Source organism: Mustela putorius, unplaced genomic scaffold, assembly GCF_011764305.1.
Source record: "Mustela putorius furo isolate JIRA1106 unplaced genomic scaffold, ASM1176430v1.1 tig00537227_pilon_pilon_pilon, whole genome shotgun sequence".
In the NCBI taxonomy this organism is placed as follows: domain Eukaryota; kingdom Metazoa; phylum Chordata; class Mammalia; order Carnivora; family Mustelidae; genus Mustela; species Mustela putorius.
The window spans coordinates 13,633,149-13,660,368 of NW_025422368.1; the positions used below are offsets into that span (position 1 = coordinate 13,633,149).

The following is a 27,220-nucleotide window of genomic DNA, read 5'->3' on the forward strand; positions in this document are numbered from 1 at the left end:
TTATGTGAATTCTTCTATTAGAAAACCAGCTCCTTCAAGATTGAACTAGCTGCTCCTGCTGCTGCTTCTCCTTCTCTTTCTCCTTTTCCTGCTTCTTGAGCATTTAGCAGTTTGTTCTAGTGTCTAGCATTAGATTGAATGATATTTACTGAGATCTTCAAAATTGAAGTTTTCCACCAGGTAATCTTATTTCAGTGAAATAATGCCGGTGTGTGTTCACATGTGCACACAGGCAGTCTCAAGTGTGTGTCTCTTTACATCCGTATATTTTTTGCAGAATCTTTCAAACAATTAACTGTTGCTTAAGAAGTAATATTTATTCTGTGCTATTGAACTTATAAAGAAACCTTCCAAAAATGAATTTTCAATTTTAGGTAAATTGAAAGGACAGTTATTATTTCTTGGGTAACAGTAAGACATTTATTTCTTTATAATTTGTTTTCATTCATAAAAAGGACAAAGCACAGTCCTATACTACTCCATTGAAAAAATGATAAAAAATAACTAAAAAAATCAATTCAATATTTATCAGTATCAAATAAAATTACTACCACCTTTCCTGAATTACAAAGAAACAACAGATATGTCTATATCTATATAAAGTTTAATCAAGAATCTTGCGTCTTAAGCAGATGATACATTAGTTAGTTTGACAACAGTTGAAAACTGATGGTCCCAGTCAAATTTGTACAATTGTATGAGGAAATGAAAAGCTTGAGTTATCAGTGTATGAGAGATTTTAATCTACCTTATCTCCGTCACGAATTTAAAATTAAACAACCAACCTCCAAAGTCTGTTTTCTTCTTACCTTTCAGAACCATTTCATGCAAAATCTAGCCAGGTTTGCTCTTTATTGCACTACATTAGAAAATAAAAGACGAGCATGCATTTGGCAAAAGATTTAGTTGTTGTCGATTATATAAAAATGCCCAACATGGGTCACATTGCAAAAGGAAAACCCCAAAGTGTAACAATGAAAACACAAGCATTTGTACAGAAGGCTTACAGCATATTTGTTTCCCTAAAGTATGAAGAGATTTTGTTTCCTTTTCAAATGATTAGGTATTTTATGAAATCTGGTAATGATTTTAAGACTGTTGACATACTTCCACTGGGAAATCATCCATTTCACTTATTTTTAAAAAGTTTCATTTTATAACAAAGAGTTGAATGTAAACTAATGAAATATTTATTGATATTTTCATAATGAAAACTCTAAACATTTACACATAGATATATAGTACAAAAATTATACAAATTAAAGAAAGGGGGGGTAAAGTAGTAATAGATCTATTTTGCTTCCTGTAAATATTTTTTTATGAACCTATAAGGTATCCTTTCTAAAAAGATAAACTCTATCTCTAATTAGCTAGCAAGGTTGTGCTAATAAAATAGGATTACACCTCCTGAATCATCAGACATTGCACTATTTCATGAGCCAGCTAATCCTTTATTACTCCATTTCTTTCACATCCACACTCAAATACATTTGCTTGCACACCATGGAGAATGAAGAAATGTGCGTCTTCCTTTTTACAACTTATAAAAACCTGAAGCACCAACGCTTGGGAGACACCATTGGACAGACACGTTACCTGTCTCCTCCTGGCCTTCCAGTACGCATACTTTCAAGGTACCATTAGTAATATATTGATTTGGTATTTTTAGCCAGTTTTCAGTATTGCATTGAAGTGGGAAATGAGCTTAAAACTAAATTTTAAAAAAATAAGGTATATTGTGGATTTTTTTTTCTGACCTCCAGGTGATTTCTTGAGATCTTCAATAATGCAAGGTTTTACTTAGAAATGAAGCACAAAAACAAAGATACTAGAATATTATTAGATCACACTGATATTCATTTAACTGTCATTTATTCCTAGCTGTGTAAAGACTGTCACATCTCAAAAAATGGAAGCACTCTACTTTTCAAAATTCATCATCCCATGTATGAATAAATACAGCAATAGGATGATTCTCTAGATAAGAGCTGTGATTTTTGAGGTTTGAAATTGACAAGAAAAGCATAAAATAACTTTAGAACATAATATCAAAGTAAAGAAAAATCTTCATATGGTATGTTAACTTTACTACTAAGCAACTAACTTAAAAGTATTACTGATTCTGAAAGACAAATATTTAGAAAATTACTTTCTTCCAAAATAAGAATACTGATAACAAGTTGTAGAATTGGCTTTCAATATTCAGAATCTTTTAACTCATCCAGTAAAATGAACTGGTCATGGAATTTATGTCAAAATGTTTCAGTTATACTCTATCTTTTGTTAAGACAACTCAAAATGTCATGAATGATAGGGGCCATTCAAAAATATGCAGGACCCGAAACAGAGAATAGTACAAGAGACTGTATTACTCTTAACATTTACCACATACGATCAACATTTCAACCTCTATTATATTTCACAACTTGTTATTAAGTTTAAAGCACCTGTGTACGGTGATTTTTACGTTCACTCTACAGCCTATAGTATTGAATTGAACACTGTAACTTGTCCCATTGGATTAAGTCATGCAACTGTCACAGAATCAGGTTAAGTGGTTTATAAGGCATATTGGAACGAGTTAAAAATTATTTTATATCCATTTAAAAGTTTATTCTTTTGGATGAAAGGGTTCCTGAATGCCTCAGTCATGACGTGTGTTGTAAATCAGTTGGATAGTTTGTTAAAGTGTAATTTATTTGGCTTTGGGCGGAGCCACAGGAATTGGAAGGAACTGTAGTCATCATAGGGATGGAGATGTCCTCTGAGCTGGGCCGGGAACAGCAGCTGTCACACCACGTTCAGATTGCCAAGTAGACAACGATGCCAAGGGCAGGCAGCAGGAAGCCGAGAAGACTTGGTGATAGGGCAGACACGCCTGCAGAGTAAACCAAAAACGGGCACATTATTTCATTGAGAATGGCACTATTTCTCATTTACCCTGCTTGGGGAAAGCCAGAGTAGACAGGCCTGAAAAACAAATTGTTCCTTTAAAAAAAAAAAAACAAAACAAAACTCTGTACATCAGTGATTTAAAGAAAACAAAAACACTTGATCAAGAATTTCATGCATGAGAGCAAGTGGCTGTTTCTATAACACACTCCTATAAATCATTTCTGATAAAATCACAAGTGTTTACGTTTTCCTGCCAGAAGGTGTTGTCAAGAAACATATGTAAATAAGCAAACAAACAAATGGAAAAAAAAACCCCACATATGTAAGGTGTTAAAAAATAAGATAAAAAGATATGCTAAAGATATTAATAATGTTACCTGGGATAAAAATATCATGGGTACACCGAATAGATTTTGCAAAATTTAATATCCAATGATTTTAAGACATTTAGGTGCTTACCCACAATGATTTGAGGAATATATTCTTGATAATAGTAAATCATCTATTCAAATTTTTATCTAAGAAAAAATTGTCCTGAGATATAGTGTTATGAATTAAAATTAAATATGATGTAATGCATTATGGATTTATATTACATCTTGGGCTAATTACAGCTAGAAAGGCTTCTCCTGTGGTCAAGTTTATGGGTGCAGATCTTGCCTACACTGGAATTCTTGAGAAAAGGCTAAAAAATGGGATCAAGAAGGCACACTCTTCCTTTCCACTCCCCACATCTCTTAGGCTTCCTTTAAAGAACACACTGCTGGAACGAATGCTGAGCTAAAAAATACAAGCAACGGCTTGTAAATATAGTAGATCTGTGTCAAGTTGTAGAAGTTAATTTGAAACCTTAAAACCTTATTATCTACCGTGTTAACAGAGCCCTTTGGATTCCTCTTATACTGGGAAGAGTCAGGGTATTTCTCTTGCATCACAAGTCATTAAAAGCACATTCATGTTCCCCACGGAGGAAAGACGGTCATATCTATTCTCACACCAGTATCTCACTAGTGCCCTGTCAGCAGTTCTGAGTGCTGCATGGAAACATAAGAGAAGTATGATCAGAACCAGAAAAAGAAATAAGCAGCATAGTGAGGGTGGAAAAGTGAAGGCAGAGCAACAAGGGCAATAGAAATGGCCCTCAAGTAGCTGCTGATAGAGCACGAATACCACTGCTGCCTAAGAACGTGAGGAAGAGCAATGGTAACACCAATACAGACTATGGAAGCTACTACTTACCGCTCTATAGGCATGAGACAGACACTCTGTTGGACTTTCATATACCTTATGACACTAACCCAACAACCAATGATGGTGGGTCTTACTATCCTGATTTTATAGATTACATAACTCCGATTCGGGTAAGATGACTCGCTTAGAGCCAATGGCCAGTAGAGGGCAGAGCCAGGATTCTATTGCCTATCCACCAGGCTCCAAACGCCAGACTCTTATCTTTTTGGCACTTTGTATAGACCGCTTTGGAAAAGGACCAGTTCTAGAAATGCATAAGGACACTCCACTCCACACTAACAAAGGCAAGAAAGAAAATTAATGACCTATGAGAAAGCACAGCACCTAAGTTGTTTCAAAAAGAATCCTTTGTATTCACGTAGTAGTTTTTCATTCTCTTTTTCTACATAGATATTTTTAAAATATGCCACAGCCCACATGTTATTTTATTCCGATAAGGTGACCAATAATAAACCTCAATAGCACAGAAAAAGATTAGTTTTCAATGTTTGACCTAAGTTAAATGATCTGTCCTGACGACTTTTGTCTGAGAATGACTGCAGGGTCTGTGCGTTGCTCTGTCCTCTGACCACAAATTACATCGGGGCGGATACACGTTCACGTACTTGCCTGAATGTGTGGGTTGGCGCATACAAACTGTGGCTGCAGAAAGAAGTTTAGTCAATTGTGGATGCCATTTTGAAGTTTTGGTGTTAGTATGAAAACCAAACCCAATTTCATAATTTGTGGCTTCAACATCAGGATATTTGATTTATTTTAAATAAACTCTTCATGTTTATGTGTGTTATATTTAATTTCTCTAATGGCTCAAGCTTATATAATTGTGGTCTTCATCTTCAATTCTCTTTCACATTCCAAGCCCAAATTAGAGACCTGACTGAATTACTATTTAAAGTCGTTTTAAATGTGGGATCTCTATATTCTTGAAGCATTTTCAATATATATTGGTTTTATATCTAACAAAATGTATATCATAATACTGCTATCAAGTATAATGTCAGTAATTATATGGTATGCAGTAAACATATTTTGCTCTCACATATTTACTGTACGTCAAACATGAACAAGTCATCAATCTTGAATCATTTTTCCTGATCAGAACAAAGGTAATGCCTATTTAGAGTACTATAGCTTTTGCATTGAATTTTATTGATTTTTTTTTAACCTCAACTACCCTGATTTATTATTTCCATCAGGAAGGATTCCTGCTGGAGAGAGTTATATATTGAGAAGGGAAATCCTAATTAAAAGTTAAATAGTGCTTAACAATCTTTGCAAGTTTTATGATAAGTAGAGAACAATTATAATCACTTTTTAATACAAATTTCTCTCTCTTTTTAAAAAAAGATTTTATTTATTTATTTGACAGAGAGAGAGAGATCACAAGTAGGCAGAGAGGCAGGCAGAGAGAGAGGGGGAAGCAGGTTCCCCGCTGAGCAGAGAGCCCGATGCGGGGCTCAATCCCAGGACCCTGGGACCATGACCTGAGCCGAAGGCAGAGGCTTAACCCACTGAGCCACCAGGTGCCTCACAAATCTCTTTTCTGATGCTTAAATTTGGACACCATGGTCCAATCCAAATTGCTACTGCTGATGATGCTATAAGACAGAGAGTTCCTTCCTGTCGTGTCACTTTTTGTTTTCACAGTTGTTAATATCTCTAGGTTCTGAACAACTTCAGGACAAGGAATATATCCAAATTATATTTTCAGCTGTGTTGACAAATACCAAGTGCAGTATATAGTGAGTACTTGACCCATAATGTTATAAATAATTCTTTCAGCTTTAAGCCCTGAACCTTTTCTGATGAAGAGCAGAAGATGGGAGAGATAGTAAAAGGGCAGAATAAGGGTTAAGTTTTAAGGAAGAAAGCAAAGGAGAACACAGGACCTGTGGAACCCTTGGTATTTCTTTATATTTATGTATGGTATTTCTTTATATTTTATGTCCTCTCTGTTGCATAATCTCTCTAACTTTTAGGCACCTGGGGAAAGGAAAGGGGTTGCCCATTCCCATTAATCCTTTTCCTCAGGAAATCACTTTTTCCCCTATTGGAGAGATGATATTAAAAACACGTATCGGGGCGCCTGGATGGCTCAGTCAGTTAAGTGTCTGCCTTCAGCTCAACTCATGATCTTCAGGTCCTGGGATGGAGCCCTGCATCAGGCTTCCTGCTCAGCAGGGGGTCTGCTTCTCTGTCTCACTCTCTCTCTCAAAAAAAAGAAAATCTTAAAAAAAAAAAACCCACATATCAAAAAGGCATTTATTGGGGTGCCTGGCTGGCTCAGTCAGTAGAGCATGTGACTCTTGATCTCAGGGTTGTGAGTTCAAGCCTCACATTAGGTGTAGAGATGACGTAAAAGTAAAAAAAATATATATTCTTAAAAGGCACTTATTTTACTGTTCTGTCCAGAGATCCTCCAATTTGTCTTTCACTCTTATAATTTGCCCTGGGCTTTGGGAAGGCAAGATGGTTGATTCCCCACTGCCTAGAGGCATGCTTAATATATACTCAGTGTATTAGGCACATGTCAGTAGATGTTTGCTGTTGAAAAGTGTTGAGTCCAACAGAACTGCTGGGATAGCAGCAAGCTTAGAGAAGTGAAAGAGTGTAAGTCTATCTGGGACTGAGAGTGAAAAGTCAGCTTGGATGGAAGAACAAAACCACACGTCTTTATTCAGGTTGGTATGACATACAGATAGTGCCAGCTGTAAGCTTAACTGGAGATAAGGTTACGCCACAGCTATAAAACACCATAATGACCCCCTCATTGAGTGGCTAGTGCTGCGTCACCAGAGATGCCCAGGACTTCACATTCCACCTATTACTGGGAATACTCAGTTGCTCAATCACGCTCCCTTCATGACGGCCCCCAACCTTAGTTAATCCCTGCTTCTCCTCCCTCTGTCAGCCTCAGAAAGAGCAGATACACAACTGATCACTATTTCCCTTAAAAGCCCTTCTGAAGTCTGAGCAGGCACTTAAACCTTATGTCAAGAAGGTTCTCCTTCCCACTTGAGTGGTGTTCCACAACTGCTCTGGTCTGTTTCTGGCTGCATCCAGTCAGTTACAGGGAGTCTGACTACCTATCGGACTGCAGGTTTGTACTTGGTCTTCAGCTGTTCTGGTTTCCACAGCATGAACAGACAAACCTGAGGATCAGTGAGCAGGTCACTATCCTGGTAGGAGCCATGAGTGTACTGGGAACAGTAGTGTGTGGCAGATAACAGTAAGGCCTCTGGGGCCAAGCAAAGTCCAAATCCTGCCTCTGCCTTTCATTGGCTAGGCAATCTTGAGCATGTTAATCTTTTAAAGTCTTTGTTCCTTCATTATAAAATGGGGATAATAATATGTCTCATGGCTGTATTCTGAGAACTGAGAAGATGCCTACCGATAGTTCTTAAGTATTTTTAGCAGCATAACCTTTCTTTAGAAACAATCATACGAAGGGGCGCCTGGGTGGCTCAGTTGTTAAGCGTCTGCCTTCATCTCAGGTCATGATCCCAGGGTCCTGAGCTCAAACCCCGCATTGGGCTCTCTGCTCAGTGGGAATCCTGCTTCTCCCTCTCCCACTCCCCCTGCTTGCGTTCCCTCTGTGCTGTCTCTCTCTCTCTCTGTGTCAAATAAATTTACAAAATCTTAAAAAAAGAAAAAAGAAACAATCGTATGTAGAAGTTCATTACTGAAGTAGGAAGGAAAGGGATGCCTTTTTCAAAGATGTGGAATTTCAGCAGCAGTGATAATTACATAAAGGATAAGCTAAGAAATTTAATAAGCCACTATGGTTGGGTCTATGGAAGATTAGCATTTCTGACCTTATTTATTTGTACCCTCTGCAGCAGACTACCAGCTTTCCCTCCTCCACGTTCATGCTGGTACCTTTACTTCCTCAAGCCTGTCACTCCATACAACATGTGGGGGTCTACTTATCACAGTTTGAAAACAGCTGCCTTATGTAAAGCAGAAAATGCACAGCTAATAGAAAACTCCTGTTTATTATTATATTATATATATGACATATATTATAAATATTACATTATTCTATATTATTATATATAATTATTATATTATATATGATTATTATATATAATTATTATATTATTTATTCCTACTTTAGTAATTCATACTAAATTTGATGTTTATTTCTTGGTATTGATATCTTGCATTGTATTTTTGGAAAAGCAGATCAGTGGAAGGCAAAGCAAAACAATACAAAAAGCAGGTGTCCCCTGCATATAACTTATATTTGAGACACATGTCCACTTGTTATTCCCTAATCACACACATGTCCTTTTAGAGCACAAATATCCTAGAATGTCCTTCCACCTGTCAAGACTGGGCATACTGAATTTTCTTGCAGCGGACCAGCTCAAGTGTTATCTCCTCTGTGGCACTGTAGTTTGGATCTTTGGCTTCAAGTAACAGGAACCCAACTAAAAAGCCAGTGTCATACCGCTTTGGAACAACTACAACCACAGATGTGAACCCCTGTGTCCTCCATGTTTCTGACTTTCATCTCTTCTTCCTTTGCATGTTGTCTCAAATTCTGAGACAGATTTCTCCTCAAGCTAGACAAGAGCTCCAAGCTCACAGCCTTATATTCTCAAGAGCAAAAAGATGACACCTTTTTACCCAAACTGTAGTGAGAAAACTTTCAAAGAATAATTCTTATTTTTTTCATGATTTAATGTGCTGTTTGTCCTAGTTAAAATATTTACATTTCATTTTTTGTTTGTTTGTTTTAAATTAATTAATTTTTTTTCTCACCATAGCACTTACCCTCTCCAATGCTAACCTGGCAATTGCACTACTGGATATTTACCCTAAAGATACAAATGTAGTGATCCGAAGGGCCACGTGCACCCCGATGTTTATAGCAGCAATGTCCACACAGTCAAATTCATCAACAGATGAATCGATAAAGAAGATGTGATATATATGTGATATATATATATATATATCTCCATCAAAAAACCCAAAACCTTGCCATTTGCAATGATGTGGATGGAATTAGAAGGTATTGTGCTAAGCAAAATAAGTCGATCAGAGAAAGACAATTATCACATGATCTCACTGGTATGAGGAATTTGAGAATCAAGGAAAGATTCAGATTTGCATAGCCTGGGTCACATACCCTCCCCTAGATCAATTACTGTGGCTGAATTAGTGCATTTCTGTGATAGAACTAGCCAGAGAAGCAAGGAGACTTAAATGTCAATGTTCCTTCTGATCTCAGGAGGATTACTACTTACCCCAGTACTGTGGGGATCAGAAGTAAAGCAGAACCGTAGAAAAACGCTATGGGGATCAAGAAGTAAAGCAGGAGTTCTGACAAAAACAATACACCTCAACTAAAAACTTCAAATGCACACGGAGTCACCAAAAGCAAAATAGAATAATTCTTATCTTCTCCATTTGTTGACTACATAATCTTTTTGTCAAGAAACATGCCACAAGAGTAATATTCTGTCCATAATTTTGGAAAACGTGTTTTGTGGTAATGGGAAAAATATGCTTCAGCCAATTGCTCCCCTCTCTAAACTGCCTTCCTCAACTTTCACATATTTTTCTAATTGCTTGAGGCCAATCAAGATAAGAAAAGCAAGTGATCTATTTAGCTACTGAAGACTTAAGGATCATTTATTTCTGTAAACTAGTGACAGTACAAGAGGCATTTTTATGAGTAAACATTGAAAGCCGCTCAGGATAGGTGCAGCATTAGACACTAAAACACTATAAGTCTGGAAGCTTTTTTTTTTTTTTTTTTTTTTTTTTTAGGGTTGGAGTATACAATTACATATGGTTATATTTACTTTTACTTTAAGATCTGGAATTTCAGCAGCGGTGATAATTACATGAAGAATGAGCTAAGAAATTTAATAAACCACTATGGCTGGGTCTGTGTAAGATCACCACTTCTGACCTTAATTTATTTGTACAGGAAGACCTAGAAGGAGTTTGTCATGTTACAAATTCAATCAATCATAAGGATTTAGCCTGGTTAAGTAGTGGTGAAGCGTTTTGGTTTTGGTTAGCCTAACCAGCTAGGAATTCTTCATCTATCTTTTACTAACTCTACACCCTTTAGATAACTATTTAATAGTATCTGTTTCTCCACTGGATTATCATATAAGGTTGGAAAGTGATGCTTATTTTTTTTTTAAATTTGTGGCAGAAATGGGTGAAAACAAAGGTTAAAGGGGGAAGAGCTGTTTCTGACTTTGAGATATGGAAATATAACTTAGAGTCTAGATGAGTTTTCTTACAAAGATAATTAACACAAAATTTAAGCAATCTAATTTTCGTGTAGGACTGAACACCTAAGCAATATGAAGCCACTGAGGCAAAAGCAAATCATTTCAAAATTTGTCTTGAACATTGATTGGGATTTTATGAAAATTTTGGTTTTGGTTGATTCATTTCTTGAAACTGCACCCTATTTTTCCTTCTTTTTCCTTTTCCTGATTCCCTTATCCCACCACCCCAGGCTCCCACCCTATTCTTCATCTTTTTTTTTTTTTTTTAAGATTTTTATTTATTTATGTGACAGATCACAAGTAGGCAGAGAGGCAGGCAGAGAGAGAGAGAGGAGGAAGCAGGCTCCCCACTGAGCAGAGAGTCCAATGCGGGGCTCAATCCCAGGACCCTGGGATCATGACCTGAGCCGAAGGCAGAGGCTTTAACTCACTGGCCACCCAGGCACCCCCCTATTCTTCATCTTGTCTAAACACTATCAATAATGAGAATGTAGAATAGAGCTGAGCTCTACCACTGAAATACTTAAAGAGCAGGAAACTTTTACTTGCCTGGAAACTGGCATAAAATTTGCAATAAAATGCCTGCAAATTAGTGAGGTTAATGTTAAAATTTCCTTAAGGCCATCTACAAAAATCATTTTTATAAACTGTCTTTTGCTTATTAAAATTAGAGGAGGTGGCTTTTTAGAAAGGTACTTAGTTGGGTTTGCTTCAAATAGGTCTCTGGAGGAAAATGTGAAGACATTTCTCAATTTTAAATCAATTATTTAAGCATTAACTATCTGCCTTTGACAAAATGAAGTAATGGATATTTACCCCAGTTGGTTTTAAGAGTTTCTGGGAAAGAAAACAAAAGAGAAATCAGAAAATAAAACAAAACAGAATTTTTCCACATTTTTTCATTACTTTCTTTCTGTTAGATATCTATTTTTTTATGGTATCTGTGTATATTGGCTTACTTATTTTGCTTTAGATAATTTTATTTCTTTATGTCCCTTTGGACTGGTAAATACTAAGTTACATGGAGAAAAAGAAAGACAGCCCAAGGCTTACTTCTGTCAATAGCTAGTTGCATAACTTTAGGCAAAATAATATTTGGACCCAAGATGTAGCTCTGAGGTTGGTGTGATCTTTGGCTATTTTACTTGTCAAGGATGTGGATTTTCCTTCTGGAAAATGATAGGGTTCAATGTTATAAGTGCTAAGGTTCCTACTATGGTCATGAGCCTATGATTCTAAGCAAACCATAATATATTTAAGAATATCAAGCAATGAGCCATAAAATTTGCAAACATATTTGACATATTTCCCCTCATTTATAGTAATCAAAGTTGATATTAGTTTATAAAGACACATTAAAAGTTTGATCATGTAAGTGATAGTGGTTTTGATGGTTTTATCAAACTCATGCAACCTACTAATCTTGCTGCTCCTACTTGTTTGGCAATTTTAAACCCAGATGCCAAGCAAAATAAGATTTTTTTTTTTTTTTTTGGCACGGGTACATGGTTTGCTGGCAGCTTATCCTGCCAGTGTATTCCTTCCTTACTGTTGACTCTGGCCCTTTCCAAGTCAGAATGTTAGATTGCCGGGATGCATTTCCTCTTTGAGAGAGAAACACACATATCCAATACAGCAATGACCAATTCTTTTCTGGGAAATGTAAGAGTAACTTCTAACCGCCTATTGAGCAACAAAGATATTTGGTTCAAATAACCAAATAATTTGGGGGCAAGATGAGACTATGAAGATCTTTTAAATTAGCTTACCTATTTCTTTAGAAATGCAAGGTGTTGTTTTCACCAGAGCATGAGACTCTGCCTTAGAAAGAATTCTATTGGAGTATATTTGCCCTCAGTGCCCCATTTGAATATATTTGAATATATTTGAATTTATTTGCCCGCACAAAGTACTTAAATGCTCAGAGTCTCTAGTTCCTTATTTGTAAAATAGGAAGTGTAATACATAGCACGGTATTTGTGCTAATTAAGAGAAAAAAATGCTAAAAATGCATAGTAAAAGTCATCTGATAATTGTAAATTTGAAATATGAAATAAAATTTGTTCATTAAAACAATTATTTTAAAATTAATTAATTAGTTTAGAGAGTGGAGGAGGAGCAGAGGAAGAGAGAATGTCAAGCTGACTCTTGCTGAGTGTGGAGCCAGATGTGGGTTAGATCTCATGACCTTGAGATAATGACCTGAGCTGAAATCAAGAGTCTGACACTTAACCTACTGAGCCACCCAGGTTCCCCTCCTGAATTTTTCATGAGAATATACTGAGCCTGGGGTGAGACACAGGAGACCAAGACCTCAGTATTTCGGTCCCATTCTACCAAATGTGCAACATGTGTATAATGGATTTCATGGGCTTATTTTTTTTCAATTTGTATAAAACCTTAACAAATAGCATTTAAAGTCTTTATATGTGATTAACTCACAACCAGAGTCAGCTTGTTAGATGATCTTTATGTTTGTCTTTGGAAATAGCTAATAGAACATTCTTGCATGGGTAGCCCTGGCATTGTGGAATGTGTTAAACTATTATAAGAATCAGTTTTTCTCAAACTTGATTAAAGTAGAGTCAGCTGCTTAACCGACTAAGTCATCCAGGTGTCCCGAGACTGGGGACTTTAAATGGCTATTTTATTTTGCCATACTCATCAAAACAAATACTAAGTTATCTCCTCCTCTGCCCTGACCTCTCCTCAATCAGTTTTTAAGATAAAAGGACAGAAAGTAGAATCAGAAAGTGTAAGAATTTGTGTGTGTTCCTTGCCAAGGCTGATGGTTCCTCTTTAATGGTGGGCTTGGAGAACCCCTTGAGCACATCTGTGGCTAAAACTTTCCAGACATTTTCAGGAATTACAGAAACATGCCTGTTGGTTTACTTACAGGGAAAGGAAAGGAAGGCCCCACAGAAACAGTTGCTTATTCTATAGCTCTGCCTCTTTATGCTTTTGGAAGACCAGCTAGCATTTTGGCTTTTTGATGATAAAGAGTAAGAATAAAACCTACCAGTCCATGACAGTCAATTTTCCTTAAACTTATAATTGTATCCCGTCAAAATCCAAACTAAGGGAAGCAGGCAGATATGTCTTCCCATAAAGCCCCCAGAGTTCTTCTCAGTTCCTCTTTTACAAAAATTTGAGTAAATGATCTGCTGATTTTAATACTCATGTTCAAGGTCAGGGTGAGACACAGTATTTTTTTTACGTGAGACAATGGAACCCAAAGGTCTTACTCTTATCATGTGGCAGGATGTCATGACTATTCATGCACAGTGTCACTTTGTATAGGCATCCCTAAAATTATGGCAAATATGACATATTTCTAGGAGAAACACATTTGCATGCCTATTTCAGTACTGGTATTTGTGCAACAAATCATTCACTAGTTGTAGGAAAGGCTAGGTATACAGTCTTTTAAATTTGCTTATGATAGCAGGTCCTTCAAAAAGATGAGCACTATGAGGATAACACAGAACACCCTCTGTCAGTTGGGGCTATGAACCCCCAAATGGGAGTTGTGTTCAGTCTCATGTAACTCCTTTGTGGGTCCCTAATTAGTAGCAGTCAGTCAAGTGGTTGGCCTGCCTGGATATAATTTCTATTTTACCTGGCTAGTTTTATTAACGTATAGGTACAGATTAATTTCTATTTAAATTTTAGCTCTGCTTTTCTTTTCAATGAAATTATCTAACAATGAGGAAAACTCCAAAATTTAAATCTATAGATAGTGGTGATATGAGAATAAAAAGGAGATTTATTTAATATTATCTCATTGATACCTATATTTTGTGGATAGTCTAGCCCATAACATATTGTCAACAAATAGCTATTCAAAGGATTGTTTTTATTTTTTATAGTTTATTATGAGCCAACTTGGTTTGGGGAAGTTTGTAACAGGTTATTTCGCTTAATTCATAGAATACACAGTTGAAGTATGCAATCACCATCCACATCTACAGATAATGGACCTAAGACTCAGAATTGCCCACTTAGTAAAAGTAAAATTGGGTAGTGAACTGACACCTGATTCTAACTCCATTGCTGTTTTCCCCATCCCCTGGATGCTTCATGACTATCTCTTACTATGGCTAGAGAGTACAGTGATCCAGCCTCCCTAATGTAATATAATGAGCTGAGAGTTGGAGATCACCACCAATACCTAAACAGCTCCACTGCAAAAATGGTCAAGGATCCTACTTCTCCACTGGTTTCACATGGTGATTCAGAGATAAAACTACCCTGGAAGCTTTCCCAGGGTAAAACTGTGACCAACGTCTGTTTGATCTTTATAGATTCATCTTTGCTTTGGGGCTATGACAAATAAGCAACTGACCTATTTGAGTTAATACTTTGATATTTAAGATTCTCTGCCCTAATATGAACCTGAACTCATTTGTTGGTCCAACCTTGGGGCCTCACTGCAGGATTCAATGTCATCCATCTATCAGCAAGGACTAATTGGTGCCTCTCTGTTTTCCACATGCACATCAAGCTCTTCTAAGAAACTGTCCAAATTCATTGACTCTCTTCAACTATTACAAGGATTACAACCAGCCAAGTCTTCTCTTAGCACTTCCACAGGAGAAACAATTCTCAGCTGTTTTAACAGTCTGAAACATACTAGGAGTTACTGGCTGAAACTTACCACTGATGAAAAGATTTCTGTTTGTGCCTATTTAGCTTCTCATCCAGAATATATAAAATAATCCAATCACTTTGGATGGTATCTGCATGGAATTTTCATTTTGTTAATACATTTTTCAGAATCCTTTCTCTTTCTGGAAAGCTCATTCTTAGTCTTACTTTCAAGTGCTAAACTCTGAAATTTTAAGTTCTTTTCAAATTCTTTATGTTCAAAAAAGTGGGAGGAAAAAAGATAGGCTTTCATCACTTCCACAGGGAGTTTATTTTAAAAATCAGCAGAGTAGTTACTCCTTGCTAACCACCAGGAATTCTGGGAAATTCTTTAAGAAACCATTTTGTTTCTGTTGAACAAGCCAAATTCCCACACAGTGAGTGGAAATTGAAATTCTTTCAACATCTGTTTGTATTCCTACCAATAGTGCCAATTTTCTTCTAGTCATTTCATTATAAAATTTTTGGAATTATCACTGTCTTTCTTCCCTTAAGACTTGTGCCTTGTGTCTTTAAATCTCTTGACAGCATATTTTATACAGAGGGACTTTTAGACATCGGTTGATAATATACTAATATGTATATACATAATTAATTTTCTAGGTATTGAGATGAATATTATAAAATCTAGAAATAAGTCTGAGACTTATGATTTGCTTTGAAGTAGTATGTCTTACTTTTTTACCTGACCTGGTTTTTTCATGTCAGAGTTCTTCAGAGTTTGTCACAGAACCACTTCTTTCTCTATATATTCTCACTGTTCCATCATTGTCATTATTCTTATAAAATGTACTTATCCTTCTGAATTTCTGAATTACTTAGCTCAGTCAATGATGTTGCTATGCATTTATTACTTATAATAGAAAACATAGAGTCATTTGTAAAACCCTTTTGCCCTCAATTTGCAATATATCAACATGGTGTAGTACAATTAATTGTACAAGTACAATTAATTCTATCTCCAGTACAACTCTAGAAACTCTCTGCTCCGCTCTTTCTACTGCCTCTGCCTTAGGAATTCAGGACCTCATCACCTCTTATTTAAACACAAGAAAAAGTAAAATGTGAAAAAAATAAACCCCACATATTCAATCTGCCCCTTTTCCTTAGTCTGAATATAACCTATACTCCAACTATTTCTACCTTACCATCCTTTTTGAATGTCACATCCCAGAATGCACTGAAGAGGATGCCATTTTTATGTGTTCTCAGGGCCAACATTTGTTTCCTTGGACTGGAACCCCCTTTTAAGCCTAGAAAATTCCCACTGATATAATAAGATTCATCAAAGGCACATTCTGCTGGGCTATATTTCAAAGATAGTTGCTCAAATGTCAGAGAAGTTATTAACTCGGGAAAATAGCCACAACAGGAACATTTGCTACATGAAATAATGCCTAATATTTGGTTTTAAAACTTGCAATGTTGCATGTATTTAATAAAAATGGCTGAGGACAAGCCACAAAAGACATACTGTTCACTGACTATACAACATATCAATACAGAAAATGTAATAAACAATGGAGACCAAGTATTTTTAAATTAACACACATAAATGGGAATTTATCAAATTTGCAAAAAGTATCCCATGGTTTGACACTCTCTAAATTGTATACATATACTTAAGCACATCTAGAAACTAAAAATGAGTTTTTTAAATATAACATGGTAATTGATAATAACATAATGTGAAGACATTATACTGTGTGAAGCAAATTATTTATGTACTAGCTTGTAGCATTCATTAGTAGCTGCTGCTGATTAAATAAAATAATTGAGTAACTGCTATGTGCTATTATTAAGTACTATTGCATATATATCAATAGGTTGATTATAAAGACAGAAAGTTTGTTCAAATAAAGTAAGGAGAGAATAACTATTTCTTTCCTTGCCAAAACAGAGACTGTCTCTGATCATAGCCTCACTGTGATTTTTCCATCTTTTGTCTAGCTTTGTCTCATGTTCTGAAAGTATATATAATCTAAAATACTAGACATTAATAACAATTCTTAATTTATAGAAAAATTCTTACAATCAAATATGCTTTAAGAAATACTTATAATTCTGGGGTGCCTGGGTGGCTCTGTTGGTTAAGTGGCTGCCTTCGGCTCAGGTCATGATCCCAGCGTCCTGGGATTGAGTCCCACATCGGGCTCCTTGCTCAGCAGGGAACCTGCTTTTCCCTCTGCCTCTGCCTGCCTGTTGGCCTACTTGTGATCTCTCTCTCTCTTAAAAATAAATAAATAAAATCTTTAAAAAAAAAGAAATACTTATAATTCTGAGTTTAATATTGTCTGTTATATATATATATATATATATATACATATATATATATATAATATACATATATATATATATACATATATATATATATAATTTTTCTTTTAATATCAATGCTGTAACTCCTGGCATTTATTACTTATAAATTATAATTTATAACTCCCTTTCTTTTCTTTTTAAAGATTTTATTTATTTATTTGACAGACAGAGATCACAAGTAGGCAGAGAGGCAGGCAGAGAGAGAAGGAAGCAGGCTCCCTGCTGAGCAGAGAGCCTGATGCGGGGCTCGATCTCAGGACCCTGAGACCATGACCTGAGCCAAAGGCAGAGGCTTTAACCCACTGAGCCAACCAGGCGCCCCCTCTATAACTCACTTTCTTAATCTTCAATTTTAGTAAAATAAATCTTGCAAGAAGAACAGTAAAGAGATTTTAAAATAATAAATAATTTCAAATAACCACGCTATAATAAAAAAGCATCCTAATTTGCATTTTATTTTCTTTGAAAATACAATATAACTTTTCCCCACTCTCAGGAAAGGGAATTAATATAGAAAACTCAAATACAGAATTCTTTCTTTTTTTATTTCCTTTATTTGGTCATTATATATTGATTTTTTAAAATCTCTGAATATGTTTAATGGTTGGTATAGAAAACATTCCTTAAAGAATTAGAGAGTAGTAAGACAATAGAGTTATGGGGCTCTTACCTTAGTGATAAATTATGTTCATTGAAAATTGAGCAAAAAATGATAAAAATCTGAATAAGAAAATTCTAAGTTAAATTATTACCTTATTCACAGACCTGTACCCCTGGGGATAAAAATATATGTTTATAAAAAATAAAAAATTTAAAAAAATAAATTATTACCTTATTTCTTTACCTGAACTTAAAGTTTTATGAAAGTGGTAACTCAACAGATATGAGATACCACCTTTTTTGTAATGATTTTTAAGAAAGACATAAAAAATAGTATATGGCAAAAAAGATTCTGCATTTTTTGAAAAAAAGGATTTCAACCATTAAAATCATCCTCACAAAGAGCAAAATAATTAACAAAATCACAAAATAACCAGTGTTCCTAGAAATAAGCAATCTTCTAAAAGACCAACTCTGTGTTATTGGCAGGAAATATATTGAGTGAAAACAAGAGACAGAAGCTAAATAAATTTTATCTGTGTAGGACTTTATTCTCTATATCAAATCCATGTTGGGTATCAGGTACCCATGACATATGTTTGGGGGTTTAAGCAGCCACTTATAATGACTATATAAAAAGACAGAATGTCCTTTCATTTATAAAAATCAAAGCTCTCTCCAAAACCTCAGAATATATAAAGTTACTACATTACTTGAGGTATTTGAAAGAATATATATAAGAATTATGATAGCTATATATTTCATATATGGTGGCACCATTTTTTCTATTTCTAGTCTTTTTCTATTAAATTGGTTTGCCTTATGTTTTAGGTTCCTCCTTGGATCATAATTTCTTGGTAATCTTAGAATCATATTGTCAGTTCTCCAATTACCATGAAAATTATCATACTAAATATATAAGCACTTTTTAATTGTATCAATTTTTCATTTTTAACATTTTCTCTAGATTTTATTATCACATTTTAGAATATTTTTATTTTATTATTTTTAATTTTTATTTATTACTTTATTTATATATTTCTTTATTACTTTATTTTTATTACTTTCTAAGTAGTAATAAAAATAATGATTTTTATTATTTTATTACTTTCTACATTTAAAGAATTATTTTTACTTTTATTTTAATCATAATGTATATGTTAGAAATTTGATACATGTGTTTTATAGTTCTTGAAGGTCAATACACGCTCTTAAGTCATTTATGATCTGAGTTTTTGAGACATTTTAACACATCATTATTTATTTAGATAACTTTTTTTTGCTAGTTTAGCTGAGAACATAAATATTGAGTCAAATTCCTTTGTCAGGTTTTTTGGAAAATAAAATAAAAATATTTACTTAAAAGTTATAAGCTACCTCATTCTAAAAAGGTTTAAGATAGTTTATGAAGATACATAAATTATGATGAAGGAAAAATAAGGAAATTGAGAAGAAGGAAAATAAGTTAAGGAAAAATTAGACTAGCTAAGAGGTAATGATACCAAAATAGCAACAACATACACTACTAATATTATGAATATTTAGAAGGAGCTATCTAAAATGCACTTAATTATAAGCTATATTAAGGTAAGATATAGTTATATATCTCTAACTAAAATATACAATGGTCTATATACTTTGCTAGAAGTTATGTCAGAAATATGGTTCTAAGCTTTGGTCAGGCAACAGAGAACTAGATCTGTCATTAAGTTTGTTATCCAAAAGATTAAAAACCAGGCGATGTGCTCAAGAAAAGCTCTTCTATTTCTGGTCCTGAAACCAGAGGATGAACACAGGTTAAAGGACAGTCCAGCTAGGCAGGTACCTGGGATAGCACTCCATCATGGATGCTAACACAGTACTGGAAATGCAACAAATTAGGAAATTATATTTACCAGAGTGGTTGGTTTTTCCCCTCCCCCACTCCAAGACCTTTTCATGGATTGTACTGAAGGAAGATATTGATATTTAGACTGTGTATGGATAGAACATAAAATTTCTAATAAATATGCTCTAGTAAGTAATATCTAAGTTGCCTACAGAAGAGAATGGATTATTTAACAGTATGTATTTTTCTTTTTTGAGTGTGTGTTGTGTATGTCAGGGAGAAGGAGTGATGTTGAAGAGATGAATTTTTCTAGAATTTAGACAACAGTAGTCCTCTTTCACATCCTTCCTCTAATTAGATTTCATCCTCTCCACTAAATACTGTATAAAGTTTTCAAGATTACTAATTTAATGTTAAATATTAAATTATCTTACTTAAATATTTATTTATTAGCCTGGCCCAGGTACTCACTTCTCTAGCTTCAGCCCTACCTGTGAACATTTTTAATCACATTTCCCTAAAAGGAGGACACACTGTTTAGCACAGCAAAACATATCCTCTACAATACCATAATAGATTTTGTGTAATTGCTTTTTGTTTTTGTTTTTGTTTTTTTTCTATAATGTTCCTCAGTGTAAGCCAATAGCAAAATACTAAAATACAATTCAATAAAAATCAATACTATGAAGGTAAAAAACAATGTCTTCAAAAAACACAATTTACTAAAATTTTGGATTGATGAATTAAAAAAATGACTGCATCTCTTGGGAATGGAAGGAAGGAGGCATCTCCATAGAGTGTGCATTATCCACAGGAACAATATTGTCCCTATGGAGGTGAAAATAATCTTGTGGGGTGAAAAGAACTGAGATCTTTAAGGGACTACTTTAAGGGACTACTGCATCTTTAAGGGACTACTCTACATAAACAGGTATGCAGGATAGCTGTAGTATTAAAATATCATGAGTGGCAACAGTTTCCAGGAAAAAAGGGGCTTATTAGGCAGTAATAGAAAAAGGTTGAGGGGCGCCCAGGTGGTTCAGTCGTTAAGTGTCTGCCCTTAGCTCAGGTCATGAAACCAGGGTCCTGGGATTGAGCCCCTTATTGGGCTCCCTGCTAAGCAGGAAGCCTGCTTCTCTCTCTCCCACTCTCCCTGCTTGTGTTCTCTCTATGTCTCAAATAAATAAATAAAATCTTAAAAAAAAAAGAAAAAAACGTTTGAAAAACACTGATATGGAAGATTGTCTCTACCAATCATGCTTTTATTTTGAAATTGGGTGGCAAAAGTTTAAGGCATAAGAAAACGGGTTTTGCTGTATTCATTTAGCACTCACAGCAATAGTAAGAACCTATTTATCATTTACTATCCACAGTAATGGTGGTAACACTTTATTCATTACTAATTACTCACATAAAAGGTAGACATTAAATCCCATTCTACAGATAAAGAATAGACTATGCCTTTGTTAAATAATCAATGCTTATAAGTAATACAAATATATACAAATATATTGGGATATTACTGTCATCTTGATTAGAGGAGTCAATTTTTGCAAGGTATTGGAAAACCAATTAAGAATCTCACAGAAATAGATTTATGCCTCATGAGCTAGGGAATTAATGGTAATGGCTAAGTTTCACACAGGTCAGATAAATTACAAATATGAACATGACCTAGTCCCATTCTAAGATGTAAAGTCACTGTTTTTACATAGGTAAGAGCTGGCATATGTGAAAATGATCACTATGGTCATTCTATTGAGAATAAATTATAGGTTGCTAGCTAAGCACAAAGCAGAGAACAGAGATGTCTGGTACAATAATCCTGGAGAGAAAGCATGATCACTGAACCATGATGGTGGCAGTAGACCTGGAGGTTTCTAGATCTATTTTAGTGGTAAAACCAATAGGATTTCTTGATGAAATGAATGTTGTATGTAAGAGAAAAAAAGTCAAAGTTGACTTCAAGGATGATTGGAGATATTTTGTCGAGATGGGTTAAAATATAGGAAAAGGCAATACAGTGGGGCAGAGAGAGGTTTACTTTAGATATCTACCTTGAGGTAGTGGCTAGTGATTAGGCAGTTGAGTAAATTAGAGACTTCTATTTGAGAGCTTTCAGCATTCAAAGCCTTGAAACTGTATAAGATTACTAAGGGACTAAGAGAGATATAGCTACTGAAGTTCTGAATTCTGGGACATTTTAAGTTCAAAAGTTGGAAAGATGATCAGGAACCAGTAAGGAAACTGAGGACAGCAGCTTGTGAGGAAGGAGGAAAATCAAGAGAAACTGGTGCCCAGCAAGCCAAGGATGAGAAAGTGATCAACCGTATTGATGCTGCTAAGAGATTACATAAGGACTCACTCCTGGAATGAAAACATGAAAGACATGACCTTGACAAGACCTTTTTGATAGAGTATTGGGATGAAATACTCTTGACAAGACCTTTTTGATAGAGTATTGGGATGACAACCTGACTGAAGCAAATTCAAGACAGAATTTGAAATGGTGAAGATGAACAAATTATTACATTCTGCACTAAGAAAATCCTAGAAACACACAAGAGCTACAAGGAGTGATTTTCCTTTTTTTTGTTTTGTTTTCCCTTAAAGATGGGCACTATTGCTGAATACTTATAAGTGAGGCAAATTAAAAAAAAAAAAGTCAAGTAGAAAAAAGGGAAAATGATGATGAAACAGAAAAAAGAAAGAATGGTTCAGGCAAAACTCTTGAATTAACAAGAAGTGTTGGAATCTGGCTCACATGTGGAGAGTGGCTCTTAGATAACAACATGGAGTTCAGGGGCACCTGGGTATCTCACTGGGTTAAGCCTCTGCCTTCAGCTCAGGTCATGGTCTCAGGGTCCTGGGATCGAGCCCTACATTGGGCTCTCTGCTGAGCAGGGAGCCTATTTATTCTTCTTTCTCTGCTTGCCTCTCTGCCTACTTGTGATCTCTGTCTGTCGAATAAATAAATAAAATCTTAAAAAAAAAAAAGAACATGGAGTTCATTCAGGTTATTAAATGGTACATATTTAGGTGTTGGCTACTTCTGATTTCTTTAATTTTCTCAGAAAACAGAAGAAAGTTAGTGACAAAAGAAGGAAGATAGGAAAGATATGTTGGAAATTTAAGGAAGGAGAAAAGCAAAATAGCTGTCAAGAAGAGAAAAGTGAAAAGGTATTAGTGGAATGGTCCAGCAGCACTGCAGTCCTTCTTTAAGTGAGTGGTCATGAATTCAAGGTGGTGTAACCAATCTTAATGCTGGGTATTTTTCTCTACCCACCTTTAGCTTTGAGAGTGTAGGCATAGATGTACGTGGACAGTTGGACTTAACCTATGGTATATCCAAATGAGTGCAATGAAGTAAGAGAAGCAAAGAAAATGGGAGGTTCTATATACAGGAGTAATAATATGTAGCTGTGAGATTTAAGCTAGATATGAAGAAATCAAGAAAGAAACAGAAATAGTGGTAACATCAATGGTTTCTCCTGGGTCAAAAACGTTTTAGGAATTGGAATACTAAAAAAAAAAAAAAAAAAAAAAAAAATTAGGGAAAAGATAGGTGGTTGTCAGATACTACAGTCTTTGATATTATAAAAGAGCAATGATGGGGAACCTGGGTGGCTCAGAGGGTTAAATTCTCTGCCTTCAGCTCAGGTCATGATCCCAGGGTCCTGGGATTGAGCCCCGCATCGGGCTCTCTGCTCAGCGGGGAACGGGCTTCCTTCTCTTTCTCTCTGCTTGCTTCTCTGCCTACTTGTGATCTCTGTCTGTCAAGTAAATAAATAAAATCTTATAAAACCCCAGCAATAATAAGGTTAAAATAGAACCATAGGAAGGACAACATAAATGAGCAGTGTTTCAAGGAACTGAGAGGACAGGGTAATGTAAGGGTCATCTATAAGAGTATTGAAGTCAACAAAATATAGACAGAAGTCGTTGTGGAGACACTGACAGTCACCTGGGCTCTTAACTCCTCAAGGAATGAGTAGAAATGATCTAGAAGATTGGTAGAGAACTTTAAAAAGGGAAGTGAATGAGAGAGACTGGTGATAGGAGATTCTAAGCGGGGCTTTTGGAGGCAAGAAAGGAGGAGAATACTATGGAGGCAATAAGAAGCTAGAAGGACAACTACCCTACCACCATGTCCAGTGTCCAGGGGTCTGAACAAACTGCAGGGGAAGCAATAGAGCAAGGTTTTAGATGAATTAAGAAGGGGAAGGAGGAGTGTCTGGGTGGCTTAGGTCATGATCCCAGGGTTTTGGGATCGAGCCCCACGTCATGCTCCCTGCTCAGCATGGAATCTGCTTCTCCCTCTGCCCTTCCTCCCCACTTGTGCTATCTCTCTCTATCTCTCTCAAAGAAGTAATGAAATATTTAAAAAAAGAGAGGGAAGGAAATATTCAGTGCAGAGATGAACATTATTGGAGATTTTGCGGATGTCTGGCAATGAATTCTAGAGGGCAGAGTGGGAAGGTTTTTTGAGTTAAGTACTGATAGAAATGGAGTTAGAAAATGGAGCACCCAGAACTATATTAATCAGGGATTCCTGGACTTCTTTTGGTTAGTGCCATAAATGAGACTTCTGGGCATGAGTGCACCTGAGGGTCTCTAGGCAAATAGTGTTGGGGAATGGGTAAATATTAGGGATGGAGATGGGGATACATAGAGAAATCTTGTCAGGAGCACATAGAGTTCGCTTGTATTCATGCACATAGTAAAACAGAAATCTGTACTTAATCAGAGTTGGGACCTGGCCATGTGAGGAGCATAAAGGGAGAATGAGGCTAAGTTATAGATAAGGAAGTGGTTTTAACTATGGGCTGTGGACCTAAGCTATTTAAGGAGGGAACTGAGGGCAGGAGTGGAATGAAGGATAAACAAGCAATAGGGGGAATGGAAGGTCTGGGTGGGAGAGGGTAGAAGAAATGGTAGGGCTTGGGGGAGATCTGAAGCAATAAACTAGAAAAATAAGAGTTAGTGGTCAGAAAATACATGTTTAAAATTAAAATTTTATTTTTTTGCAGTTATTCATCATATCAAGAATTGTAAGGATGCTAAGCCTCTTTGTTTATTAAAAACTTGTTCATCTACCTGTTCATAAACACTTTGGCAGACTATAAATCTCTGAGAAAGTTGCAAATAATGCTTTTGCATACATAAAATGTAATATATAGAAGTATAATATATAGAATTAAAGGAAAACCAAATATATTGAAATACACTTATAAAAATATCAAGGAGGTAAATATATGTTTATTAACACATTAAAGTAGTGTGCTTATTAGCCCATTAAAAACAAGAACTAAAATCAGGTCTAATGCCATATTTTTGAAGAAGTGCTACAGTAACAGCTGAGATATTATGAGAATGTCGGTGGATGTTATTGGTGATAGTGATTTATTGCTTAAATTCAAATTTGAAGGAATAATGAATTGGATTTAGAAATTAGTGAAAATTACCATGTTATTTTTTTTCTCATTCAAATTTCAGGGACCACTCAGGTTCTAATTCACATTCAAGTCTGTGAACCCCTCTCTAGGCTGTGATCATCACTAGGTGACAAATCATCAAGATAGAGGAGTTAAGAGGCCAGGGCATTGGAAGGATCATCTATCTACACAGATGTTGATATCCAAAGAATTCACAACTTTTGGGCACATCTGGACTTTGAAGCATCACATATGGCCTAAGGGTCTCCAAGAGCTAGTCCTCTGTAACACTCTTCCTGCTTCTTATGGCCAGGTGACTAAGGCTGGTGATTTGCTTTAGAACTGAGAGTCAACTATACAGGCCTGAACTGGTAGGTTATTGAAGAAAGAACTTGGTGGAGAAGGTCCTACTTTTGGAACATGTTCTAAATGATTTAATTCTTCTTGGTCTGGGTCTTTTTGCAGAACGTGACTGTAAAAAGTGCCTCTGGAATGTCTTTTGCTTCATTGCATTGCTCTCATACTGTGAATAATTTACCAGGGGGCCTGGCTTCTAGCTTTACCTAACTTTGGGAAGTACTTTGAGACCTAAACACTCCTTTCAAAAATCACTAAAGCTGGTCCCTAAGGTAGTATCAAATGGACCATTTTAATATGTTGATATATCACTTTCCAGGTTAAGTGTTTTATATTCCTTCTTATTATAGCATTAAAGGTTTCCAGTTCTATTTGTGAGAGATTTCAAGGGATTTAGTTTTAACAATGACATACTCACTTTTTCTAAATAGTTTTAAAATTTGTGTTACTGTGGGCAAATATCAAACCTCCAGAGCAAATTTTAAAACTCAACTCTCTTTCTCAGCATAATTATCTTTATATTTACCTGAGAGGTTTTCAAATTTCAATATAGCCTATAATGTTCCAAAGGAAAATCAAATTTGAAATTATGTTTTGATGGTTGATGTGTATATCATTAAAGATAATATAATTATTTTAATTCATTTATTTGTTCTTTTATTTAAGGAGAAAATGTAAAACAATATCCCATGATTTGAGGGGCCGTACATCTGTCCTAATATTCCTTCCTTAGGATTATAGAATATTTCTTTCCACTTGTGAGTAGAGAATAGATATCTTAATGTAATTTTTATGCCACTAATGTATCAACATTCAAATGTGCAAAATTGAGCTTACTAATGGTTAGAGGTATACATATAAGATATGACATTACATTTATCCATTTAAATATTCTTTAACACTGGTAGTGTTAACTATATATATATTTTTCCTTTTTAACTATATATATTTAATGATAAACCTGTGTTTACTGACTTTGGATCAGCGTTCTCTCAACTTGATATAATCCTTGGTAATTGGTTTAACATTATTAATCCTGTTTTAATCTCAAATTCGACATTGATTACCATTCCTTATTCAATAAAAAAAAAAAAACCCTGCTAAAATTGTCTGCTCTTGAAGCTAACTCTGTATCTTTCCCGTAACTTTTCATCCCTCTTCTGTACTTCTATGAAGCTGTTCTTGACTTAGTTTCCCCTTCTTCATTTTCCCATTTATTTATTTATTTACCTCATTATTCACCTTGTTACATAACTTTTGATATTAAGTAGAAATATTGATATTAAGTAGAAATCATTTTCTCTTTCCTTGCCAATACACTCTCTAGTTTTTGCTCAGGTGTTCACTCCCCAAAGAAAGTTTTACCAATGCCAGACCTAAAATAAATCTTAATCACTTTGAGCAACTATAGAATTGACATTTTACTAGTTTAGTAAACCCAATTCTAAACAACACAGAAAAGATTTTCTGAGAGTCTCTAGTAAAGGTCCTTCATTTTAAGATGAAGCTTGAACAGAGACAGACCCTTTCTTCCTCGGATATTATAAGGTCTGCATGCAATAACTCCTAGCTCTGCTGTAGCCATATTAGAACCACAAAGAGGATGAGCCTTAAATGAACTTGATTCTGAG

The 27,220-nt window shown here is 35.3% G+C and overlaps 1 protein-coding gene across 3 annotated transcripts in view; it reads right to left on the minus strand.

Annotated features, from left to right (window-relative positions):
- Positions 1–394: 394 nt before the first annotated feature.
- CNTN1 (contactin 1) overlaps positions 395–27,220 on the minus strand; it is a 357,489-nt gene continuing 330,663 nt past the window's right edge. For all 3 annotated transcript variants that reach the window (XM_004765541.3, XM_004765542.3, XM_045072974.1), the window contains one exon: positions 395–2,878. In XM_004765541.3, the coding sequence (XP_004765598.1) occupies positions 2,802–2,878 (77 nt within the window). In that variant the 3' untranslated portion in view covers positions 395–2,801. The remainder of the gene's footprint in view (positions 2,879–27,220) is intronic.